Genomic DNA, 12,485 nt, shown 5'->3' on the forward strand with positions numbered 1-12,485 from the left:
AGTATAATGTTGCCCTGAAATCATGTATAGGACGAGCTAAATGTTTGACATGAGTGTGGTAACAATCAGGACACAACAATAACAACATCCTATGTAGTGATGTATGGGTATTGCGGGCTGTTTTTATTTGATATATATATGAATATATATTTATTTTATTATCTCTGCTTTTATAATATAATTAGACAGCTCTTCTATGATAGTCTGGTACTCTAGTACTCCACCTAGACCCAAAATTCAAGAGCTATTTCATAAAACCTCAATATTGGACAACTTTAGTGGAAAGAAATCAAATCTTGGCTCTTATTGAAAACCTTCCTTTTATGCCTTATCTCTCTTGTCTCTATTTCCTTCCCAGGACTCAAAAACTGTCTTATTCATCAACTGTTCCATCAGCCTGTCCACTGGGTGTCTCCTGATCCTCATTATAGCTTTCCATTATAAGGACATCAGGGTGAGTTTGTCTTTTCCACTTTGTTTACGACAATTTGGATGCCCTAAAAGTGATGCGGTGGAAGTGAGTATGTGTGTGTACACGCATTGATTATCTTCAGGGTTTGACTTGCCATATTTTTGTGCACTGACCGTTTTATATCAGTAATGCCTGTTCCAAAACAGCTTGGTTGTAATTAGACCTAGAGATACTTGAGGGCAATTCTTTTAGAAGGTGTCTCAGTCTACTGATGGTAGCCTCAACATGGATTATCTGTGTTGTATTTGTTGTGTTTGTGAAAAAAACCCTGGACAAAAACCTTGGCCCACACAGGCATGCACAATCCACATGGCTTGCTGCCATTGTGTGTGAATTCAATATACATGAAGGAATTTGGTTGAAATTGAACAGAGTAAACATTCTTTCATCTGCCCTCATCCACATTCACAGCATGCATATTCAATCAAGTGGAGTACGAACAAGTGCAGAAAGTGTGTGTATAGTAGCAGTAAACCTTGAACAGGATTCATGGTTGGGCTGCTGAATGTATACTCTCACCTACAGTGTTTTTAGTTTTGGTGCAAGTCATTAGTATCTGATACAAGGGAGGGTCCATGAAAGTGCTAAGGCAAGATAAGGGAGGGCAGGGGTGGAGACTAACAGACAGGCAGTCCAGCTTTAATTCGCTAGTGTCAGAGGTGACACACTTAATTGTGCCAAGAACATTGAGATGCTTCCAGTCTCAATCAGTGGTAAAAGGAAAGTTCATAATAGAAGATGAGAAAGTGATGCTGTTTATCAACAGCTTGAGGCATGATAAGGCTTTATAGTGAGAAGGAGATCAATATGTATTCTCACTTACTTACATTTGAACAACACATACAAGCATCCCCCAATTTTCCTCCAAGGATACAGTTGGATATCTGTAGTTTCACATCTAGTTTCATCTATAGTGGCTTCAATAACATTTTCTCTTTATCACAGCCATTTACAAGCATGGTGTGCTATAGAGAACTATCCATTAGCATTTTTATTATTGCTGCTTGTGATAGAAAATACACTCACACACGCACACACAAAGTAGGCATATTTTAACATGCCAAATAATGGGAATAAATTGAGTGTTTTCACATTTTTTTAAACAAAATAAAATTGTCCAGACCTAATTAATATATCTTTACTCTAATGTTATAAGATATATAAATAAATATTATAACAAATAATGCAGAATATTTTGAATTTGAAGTCAGTTTGAAGTCTGACTTTTGTCAGATTCAGTTATCCCTGAAACTTTCAGGGATTAACTGAATAAAATAGGATATATCCCTTACAATTCTACATCTATATAAAGAAAATTTAGATATAATACTTTCCAAACATTATGCTATGGAAGGTGTGTCTGTGTGTCCCTGTTCTCCATCTCATACAGCTTTTATGTTCATCTTCTGCTCTCATTCTCTGTCTTTCAGCTGTTCATCATTGACCACAACCAGGTAGACTGGTGTATTGCCATGACCAGCCACAGGGTTTTTGTGATCACTCTTGAGCTGTTGGTCTGTGCCATCCATCCTGTTGGCAATTACTGGGTGGTGGGCCTGCCTTTCAACTCCTCTTCCTCAGCTCCTCTGTCTGATTCCAGCCACTACAGTAAATTCCCAATGGACATCGAGCTGCTGTTATCAGTGCTGATGTTCCTCCGCTTGTACTTGGTGCACAGAGCCGTCCTGCTGCACAGCAAAGTGCTGCTGAGTGCCTCATACAGGAGCATTGGCTCACTCAACAACATCAACTTTACCTTCCGCTTTGTTCTCAAGGTACTGATGAACAAATACCCAGCACGCACACTGCTGGCCTTCATCCTCCTCTTCTGGCTCACTGCGTCCTGGATGCTTACTCTGTGTGAGAGGTACAGTAGAAAATATATCTCACTGGATCCTAACTCAATTACTATATCTTCACAAACAAGTAAACACCAGCCTTGGACACAGACCATTTATACTATGATGGACATCCATCAAAAATCGTTAAACAAAAGGCTATTAATGACAAATACTTTAATAAACAATCTACCCTGAATTATACTGTCATTCATAAAAAATACTACAGATATAATCTGGAGATATTAAGTTAAAAAAGAAAGTTGACAATATTCTTAAAGGAATAGTCTAATAGTCTAGCGCCATGTCCAAAGGCAACAGAATCCACTGAGTTTACTAGCGCTAGCTCAATTAACAGATTGTATCTTAACAGATTGTTTTTTTAATCTGGTTTTACAGGCGGTTATGTGCCGAACTACTTAATGAGAGATGAAGAGATGCTCAGTGCATACAAATAATACTGAATCACCATTGTTGTTAACCAAACAGTAGCTTTTAGCAGTAGAGCTCCTGTCACTGGTTTTTCAAATGAAATGCACATGAAATATCAGACCAGAATGTTTCTTGTTTTATGTGAGAGCTGTTTCTGCTCAAAAAAAGGAACTGTAAAGGAATGCAAATTATTTGCTTTCCAAATTCCAAGTTTTTATTTCTCTTATTTCAATTATTGAAGGCTGCAAAACAGTGAATAGATCTTTGAAATCTTGAATTCTGAAAAAAACAGAGAAAAATCTTTCTGAATGGTTTTGCAAAGTTCTCAAATTATACCGTAAACAATCATTTGTGATGAATACATGCAATCAGATCAAAAGAACCTGCAGTTATTACAATTAACACTAATTAATAATGCTTTATTGCTGTCACTCTTACTCTCTATTATGAAATGAACACACACAGACACACTCATACAGCTCCGTCTGTTACTATAGTATCTTCCCCCCAAGCATCCACTTCCCCAATACACACATGCACATTAAAAAAAAAGAGCTTGGTGGTTTAACATTCCTCCTCAAACCTTGATGGTCAATTTGACTTTCCTATTCAGAATGGTTTTCCAATTGATTTGATCATCATCTTTCTTGATTTTGTTACTCTAACAAATTGTTCTGCAACATGAGCCAACTAAACCTGACCCTCTAAATTCTGTTTGGCTGTTTGAACAGTGTGAGATCATTTGTTAATTTGAACCTTAATGGGAGGTTTCACATGCCTGGGCCTTGTATGTTTAGATTTGTCAAAAGTAATAAAAGAGCTTATGACTAAAGGCTGATAAAACCACCAAACCTTTTCAAGATGAACTGCTTCACTGTCCATTTTTTAATATTAGTTGCAACTGGATTACCACATCCAGGAGACAGATGAACACTTACACAATTAATGACCTCTCTGTGTGCTTTCTGATAATTATACAATACAGTCATGTTTTATAATGCTTTACAAGTTTGCATTGGTACCCGCTTCTTATACTGTGCTGTTGAGCATCAGTAGCAATTACAGATTAACAGACGGCTTTATCAAACTCAGATGATTTACTGTGAACAGGAAATGGCTGTTATGTTTATTGCTGTGAATGAATTACTAGTGTCACAGTACAGGTTTTTCTTAAGAAATGATTGTTACGACATCTAAGGAAATTAATTAACATTAAACTCTGCTGCTACGCCAACTGCTAACAGGCTACAACAAATATGAGTGCCTGTGGTTGCCTAAGGCTTTTTTTCAAAGTTGCATTATTGTGTCCGGTTCTCTTTGTGCCATTAGTTTGGGCAGATCTGAACACAACAATTACACTCATGGATCAAAACAATCACAACTTTGTGTTAGTGGTCTCAATCTGGACCATCTTTGGTACCTTCTTCCTGTGTTAATGTTCTTGCTCCCGTCCCAAATACAATTAACCAATGTTCTTACATTGCGTTTTTTTAAATGGATTTTGGTTCACTTTTTTCAGTTCATTTAGGTTAACATATGAATGCAGACAGAAACTAAATCAAAATACTTAAGGGTTTCATTCATTCTTTGCTCATCACTGTTCCTGGAGTTCCTTGCTATTTCACAGCACACCAACTTTCTTGCATTTCTGTGTCCGCCCACCTCTTTCTTTCTCTTTTTGGTATCTGCCCCCTGACAGACTCAGATTAGATAAGACCCATCTAGTTGATGTTTGGCAACCAATCAATATGACAAATGACAACCATGTTTGGACCCAACCAAACATACAAATGAAAATAAATCTAAAAAAATGTATGGTTGGGCTGTACTTCCACCTTACCACCTCAATCCTGCTCTCTCTCACCTGCAGGCCAACCCAAGCAACGACAGGTCACATGGAAACGGCACTGTGGCTCATAGCCATCACCTTTCTCACAGTGGGCTATGGGGACGTGGCGCCCCAAACCGGCTGTGGCAAATCAGTGTGTCTCTTCACTGGAGTCATGGTAATTATAATTTGGGTTTCTTGTTGAGAAACTGATCACTATTGTGCATGTTGCGAACTATATAAAACAACATACTTGGTCAGTCATTCATGTTATTTCAGTTTCAAGTGTTTTTTGTGGCTTCTTATCAGACACTTATTTAGCCAGCACCATAAGTGTTTTTAACACAAAAGACATTTAATGCTCGGCTCGATAAGGGCAAATAGTGGAGATGTCTTATATCTGTTTCACTTCTGTATTTTTTTCCAATCTAACCACCTAATATTTCAGTGTGGACTACACTAACAAGTTCTGTTGCTGTTATTTGTATTTTCATTTCAGATTGTTCTCCTGTGTTCCTTTCTATGGAGATGTAATTTCTCCCTACCTTTCCTTATATTAATTTTCCCTCTCTTCTGTTTATTCCAAGCTCTATTAACTTGTATTCTGTTCTGCTTCTCCCAATTTAATACCACTTTGTTCCAGTCTGTTCTATTTCACTCTGTTCTGTTCACTCAGGTCCCTTCTCTTCCATTATATTTGGCTCTAATTTGTTCTACTTTATTGCAATCTGTTCAGTGTTTTTAAGTTCTTATCTATTCAGTTCCATCTTGTTCCATCATCCCCTCTGCTTTGTTTTATCCCTTTCCATTTCTGTTCTGTTCCAATCCAACTCTTCGCCTACTTTCCTATTTAATTTTTCCCATTTAACCCAACTCTGCTGACAGACCTGAATACCTTCATTCTCCTGTGTTTGTGTGATTTAGATCACAGTTGTAAATTGAGGCACGGTGCTCCTGTGGGAGCGGTACCAGGCACTCTTTCACACCACACGAAAAGACATGAAAGAAAGAGGGAGAGGGAGGGAAACTGTCAGCATACTGAGGGTGCTCTGCAGTCCACAAAAAACATCTGTACGTAGCATGGTGTTTCTGCTGAGTGATGACATTGTTTTGCTGAGCTCACTGACTTTTCTCATGGTCATAAGTTGTGGAGACAACATGAAATTTAGACATTAGTAGTTAAAATTTTGCATTGCAACTCATAGATTTGAAGTAAGGAATGGGGGTACCTTAAAGAAAAGTAGAGAAAGTACCTCTAACCATGACGAGCTACTTACTTTGGCCTAAAATTCCTAAAACTGTCAGACTGATAGAGGGTTAAAGGAATGTGGAAATTATATTTTAGATAAAACACAAAAGTGACTGTGAATTAAGATAAACAGTGTGTCAAGAGTTAGGAGTGGCTGCATGTTTGAATAGGCAGTCAACTCTGGTTCACTGCCTCACCTCTGCTCTGTCAATTTCTGGTACGAACAGATAAGAGTTACTGCCATGGTGCTGGATGTGGTCATGAGTCTGGTTTAGACACCTCTGTGACAGAGTGGAAAACAACCTTTTCCTCCTCTATTTCTCCATCTCCCTTGTTTTTATAAGCTTCTCCCCTTATATGGGAAAACTTTCCACCATATCCATTTTTAGGTGGTTTATTGCCTTTGGCACAGCTACAACAGGAGGGTGTGCCAACCTGTGCCCATGATTTGGAAAAAAATAAATTTCCTATTCCCATCAGGGCAGTTGTGGGAGCCAGTGACTGGAGTGATGCTCACACCTGTAATATGGCTGAAAGCCTCCATGGTCAGCACTTCTTCTGCTCGGCCTAAGCCAGGCATAACTCAGTTTGCAGCTGTGTTCAGGGTTTGACAACACTGTTTGCAGCCCATCACTCTGGGTGGATGGATTCAAGGAAAGAGTGTGTACCTCCCAGGTTTCACAGACAGTGTAATGATAGATTTGTGGCTGATTGAAGTAGGATAAAGGACGGATTAATATATCTTTTAAAACTCTGTCAAATGGGTGCTACCGCTCTTATGCCCATGCTTGTTCTCACTCTCTTTTCTCTCTCTTTCTAATCCAAGCTGAAAGAGGAAAAACAGGTAAAAACTGGTTATCTTTAATCAATATTTTGTGGTAGACATGGGATCAACGCAGTGTTTTGTACATGTGTCTGTGATGTTTGTATTTTTGTGACTATGTGGATATAATTCACTCTGCAGGCCATTCCGAATCTTCACCATCATTCTGTAGTTTGCTGTCCAGCAATAGCACAAAGCTATTCTCAGAGGAAACCCGCACCATTATAGCTTTGCCACAGAGGCTTGTTTTTAACCATTGGACCTTCTGTATAAATATAACTTTGATTTATTGGACAAAACCATATGAGGTATGAGGATCAACATCCAGTTTTCTGAATAAGCGCTTTCCCTTAAGAGGAATGGTAGAGCAAAAGACACAAGGCACACTGCTAGATTTAGGACTGAGACAAAATCAGATTGTAAAACCAAGTAAAGTTAACATCTGTTGTGTCTTGTTGAGGTCAACTGCAGTGTTCAGGATCAATCTTTAATGCTTATGTGATCTTTGAGTATCTGTGGAGATGACAGGCAGATGGTGAATATATCAGTAACCATTCCAACGGCTGTATGTGTTTGTGTATTGGATTTTAGGGAGTAGCCTGCACTGCCATGCTGGTGGCAGTTGTTACCAAGAAGCTGGCATTGAACAAAGGAGAGAAACATGTACACTTCTTCATGCTGGACATCCAGATCTCGAAAAGGGTAAGAGCAAAGCACTACGTTATTCAGCAAAGTATTTTGTAATGTTATAGTTTATGTTATAAAAACTCTGGAATATGAAAAAAACATACTCACAGATTTGTGATTTATTCTTTGCAACAATTCAGTGGTTTTCTTCATCAGGCATGGAGGAGTTGTTTTGCTGTTAACAAGACCAAACTAGGCTTTTTTGAGCATGTTTTGGCCCATTAATTACAAAATATGCATACTCTTTACATTGCTAATAACTCTTTCAACATGTGCTGTGGTGCTTTAGATTTACGAATGTACATTTCCAACTTTCTAGGAAACTATTTTTTTCTATTCAGTCTATCATTGTATGAAAATCAGCATGCAGAGGCTGGAAACTTGTTTAAGTTAGATAATCCATCAACACTATGTCTGTATTTGTTTTCAAAGTCACTGGAACATTGTTTGGTAATGCAGTTGAAAGTGCAGGATGATTTGAAAAGTCTGTGCTGCATTGCCAGACAACAATGAAGTGATTCAATAAAAAAATGAAAACACTTTTGTTTGCTTTGGAAAAAAGTTGGCAGTTCTGTAGAATATTTTATTCATATTAAGTGGGCCAATTTTTTTAGACTCTGGTACGGACCTCTAAAGAGAAAAACAGAATTCAGAGGCTTTTTTAAAATAGCTTGGAAATGGACTGGCTATTTATGAACAATTTTCTATAGAGCCTCTATTTTACTAACAGCTGGATACGGGTCAGATATAGGTCAAATATTGACTTTTACCTAGAAAATCATCATGAGAGAAGTGTTGTCATGTGATACTTTCAAATGAAACACAGAGGACACACAGATCTGAACATAAAACATATTAGTTGTGTCCAAAATCACTCCTTGTCTACTACATTTAATCAGTACAGTGTAATCATAAATGGTTAAAACAACACCACCGTCATCACCACCACCAATATAATGTGCGAAAAGAATGCAAAAGTGCAGCTTAAACCCCTGTAAGATTTATCTCTTTAAAGGCTACATACAAATGTAAATTGAAATGTCTAATAAAGAGGTATAACTTGTATACATTTTGAGTTTATTTTTGCTGAATTTTGTGATAACCTTGATCTAACAGTCAAATAAACTTCCTATACATTTACTAAACAGTCCACTACCCTTCCATCCATCAGGGGTTAATGCAGAGTAGCAAGACAAATAAGAAAGATGATAAAGCGGATAGAGCTGTCAGGATGGAAGCGTCACTATACTTTCCATGTCACAGGAATGTTTTGGTTTTTCAGTCTTTTTATAATTATTTTGTTCCTTAAATAAGAGCCACAGAGGACAGGATAGTGTGGGAAAAGAGGAGGGAGATGAGGTCTGGCCACCTCTTTACAGCCTTTTCAAGGCGTCAAACAGAGGAAATAATCTTATCTCTGTCAGGAAAGAAACTTGTGTCAGCTCAGGGCGGTGCAGCGATGGGCAGGAAACTGGTTGAGCTAACATGTATGTGTGTGCGTGGGTGTGGAAGTGGCTTGCAGAGGACTCACTCTGTTTGCAGGCTTGGACAGGATTCAAGTGTTTGCTTATTGATGGGAAAAAGTAGATGTCTGATGAATAAAAGATTTTAAAAAAGACACAATGCCAAAAAATAAAATAAAATAAAGTTTAGAATTTGATACATAAATGTGTAATGATTGATAGAGTTTTCCATGATCATAGTTTCAATTTGTGCTTCGCATGCACTGTTACAGCTTCTCACCAAACTGTAAGGGCAGCGTCTCTGGCAGTAGGTGCACTGCTTTGGAGGATACAACCATTTCCTTTTCTCCCAGTGGCTGCATCCTGTCACTAGGTGCATCTTCACGCCTTGCCTTGTGGTTGTTTTGGTCTGCATGTGTGTTTTTGTGTGTGTGCGTGCATCCTTCTGAGCTATCTGGTGCAGTCCAGATTTACACTGATGGGAACAAGGGAAGACATCTGGATGCAGACACTGACAGCCTCTATTAATAACCCTCACAACAGGACCAGAGTGACATCATCACAGGGCAGTTACAGTGATTTGGGCAGGAAGACAAACAGACATGAATAGAATCAAAGAGAAAAGTGCAGAAAGGTGATTTCTGGAGAAATCCTGGAATGTCTAAACCTCATTTCCAGTTAGCAGGCCCGTTCTCTGAATTCATATATGTGAAGCTCGCAAAAGTAAGACCTTCACAGTTCAGTTTAATCTGAAATCAGATTAAATCAGCTGGCTTTGATGATATATATATTTTTTAAACTTCCTGTTCTAAAATGATTGATATGATCCAGATTCTGTCTAAAAAATATGATTTGTGTGTGTGGTTTTGTCAGTCAAGTTTGCAAGTTTGATGGACTTTATCTTGATGGCATTACCACCACACTTCTGTTCTTGAAACGTTTGATTTTTTTCTGCACCAGATCCGCCACGCTGCTGCTAATGTGCTCAGGGAGTGCTGGCTCCTGCACCGCACAAGCCTCACAAAGGGCAACCGTGGTGAGCACCGAAGACACCAGCGATGCCTTCTGGAAGCTATCAGAGTGTGAGTTACTGTATCACAAAATGATACCCTCAGGCAGGATATCTGTGCGTTTGTGTCTGGACAAGGGATGTAAAAGCGGGTGGTGGTTTGTGTGCCTTACGTGTGTATTTTATGGGTCATTAACTTAGTGTCAACATGCTTAACCACAGAGTCACAATTTTTAATGCCTAATTTAGATGACTAATTAGAGTTGTTTGCCTCTTCAAAGTGGGCAGGGCATGTGTTAAAAATGGTCCAAACTTTTATTATACAGAATTCTAGGCAAAGTTCATGCTAATAAGTAACTGATTAAATGACCCTCCCCATTTTTTATTTTTTTTTACGATTTACATATAATTTGACAGTAATCCACAAAAAATTGTGTATCTTGTTCTGAGACACTCATCAAGAAAGAACAAGCAAACTATTACAACAAAGAGCAATCTTTATACATTTTGCTTATTGTGTTTTCTCCATTTTAACTGTCTCTTTCTTGGTATTGAGCTCCTCTTTCAAGACAAAGTGGATTGCACAACACAGGAAGTCCAGAAGTGTGATTGCATGGTTCATTATCCTGACAACAGAATTACGTGTACATGTGTGTTAGCATGGGTGGAGGGATTGTATTTCCTGTTTTACACTGAGCAGAACCACTATAAATAAATACTCAGTGAAAAGTTAGAACGGGAGGCTCTTCCACACCCAGGGATTAAGAACAGCAGACCGTAACAAGGCCATGCCACATTACGTGTATCTCTGTGATGCCTGTCGTGTCTTCAGAGACAGGCTGATTGATTGCTGTATGGGTTTCCATGTTTCTTTTTTGGTGATAACTATGGTTTCATCCATCTAATCAAAATGAATCAAAATATTGCTCTTTCCACGTTTACATCTCAAGAAGCTTATTGATATGTTTTATAACAATTTAACAAACACAACTTCAGATTTATTATTGGAGCGTTTAAACCCTGAATTCTAAAGTACCAACATTATATTGCTCTATTTTTTGCATTTCTTGCATCAGCATATTAATATTAAATTACTGTGAACTGTTTTCCTATTCTGTGTCTCAGCAAAATATTCGTAATAATGTAATTAAAATGCCTCATGTACTTCCACATTAATACCACTTTCCACATACACACACTTCCACATGACTGGCATCTATCAAACCTTTTTCTCAACAGATTTCGGCATTTACGCCTCAAACAGAGAAAATTGAGAGATTACGCCAATGAGATTGTGGACCTGCCCAAGGTAAACTACAGCTGTCGCTGGAATATTTAGTACATGTTTCAATGGAAAGGTAAATGCCAAATCTGATGACAAAGATCCCCCTTAAAAACACTCACTACTTACAGACTATTAGGCAGTATTTTACAGTCTGCTGTTTATCACTAGGTGTTCAGACACATTAAATGCTTGTTAAAAAAATCTCCATAAAATGTCTCAGGATTCATTTGTGTCAGGAATTCATAGGCCCAGAAAAGTTTTCCATGTGGAATAAACCCAAGATAAAGACATTACCCAGTGAGAGGTACTGATGAGTAATTTAAAGTGCATTTTAAAATGCATTTTTTTTCTTGATTGATTTATATGGAAAACAAGCCTATTTTTTCCACACTGCAAGTGTAGCCTCTTGGTAAAATGTAAAAAACGCCACAGTCACTTTGCAATTAGTCAGTTACCTGTTTCAGTCTGACTGTCCTGCAGTATATTGTGCTGCTATGTCTTACTGACTGAATGCAGCTGAGCCACAACCATAGTGAGCATTAAGAATTTCAGATGGTGCGAGTGGTGTCTGCAACTTTCTGCAAGCTAATATCTGCCTGAAAAGTCACTAGATTTGTTGCTGTTGGCTGCCATTTTAAAATAAAATCGCTAAAGGGGTCTTAAAAAATGTTTGTGTGTGGAGTTATTTCAAGAAATACCCCAATGGGTTGGCTTGAAACTGACACACATGCAAATTGAAACAGAGTCAGTAACTTCATAAAGCAGCACTTCCTCTAAAGTTGGACAAAAAGATCTATACTTTTGCACTATACATTAATATTGAAAAGTGTTTGTACAGCTTGCAGTAACATTGGAAATATTTATAGATTCAGTATGACCCCCCAGCGCTTTCCCCCCATGAATACAAACATCTCTCCATTTGCTTTGTGTGGCTGATTTTAACAGATGCAGATGATTATGTGCGACCTCAGTGCCAATTGGAATAACTCCTATCGGGAGCTGGAGCAGCGTATCCTCTCCATGGAGCAGAAGCTCGAGGAGCTGAGTCTCTGCTTCCAACAAACCTCTGAGCTGCTGTCTCAGGTCTTACGTCATCGCAACCCAGAGATCAGGTAAACAACACTCACAGCTACCAGACACGCTGCACGGATCTGCCAACAATGCAGTGCAGGATGTGGTATCTAAGCTGAGTTGAGAAATGTCTGCTAAGGGGAATAACAAGATTCTTTTTTGGTTGTTTTTCTGCAGGTGACTTGGCTATACAGACTTGTTGAAATAAGTTAACAGTCTTCAGTGTATCCATGAAAATGAGACGGTAATCCTCTCCACCCAGAGCTGCTCCAGCCTCTTAACATGCTGAACCACTTGGAGGACTGGTATAACCCACTAAAGATCTCAT

At 38.5% G+C, this 12,485-nt stretch overlaps 1 protein-coding gene across 1 annotated transcript; it reads left to right on the forward strand.

The window, feature by feature from the left end:
• Positions 1–391: 391 nt before the first annotated feature.
• On the forward strand, positions 392–12,485 carry kcnn4 (potassium intermediate/small conductance calcium-activated channel, subfamily N, member 4; the record flags this gene model as incomplete). Its single annotated transcript, XM_062422998.1, has 8 exons — positions 392–454; positions 1,903–2,339; positions 4,613–4,748; positions 7,234–7,344; positions 9,753–9,874; positions 11,041–11,110; positions 12,032–12,198; positions 12,335–12,485. Coding segments are annotated over 8 exons (1,110 nt in total), but the record flags the coding sequence as incomplete, so codon positions are not given.

The sequence above is a fragment of the Scomber scombrus genome, chromosome 7, assembly GCF_963691925.1.
Source record: "Scomber scombrus chromosome 7, fScoSco1.1, whole genome shotgun sequence".
Classification (NCBI taxonomy): Eukaryota; Metazoa; Chordata; class Actinopteri; order Scombriformes; family Scombridae; genus Scomber; species Scomber scombrus.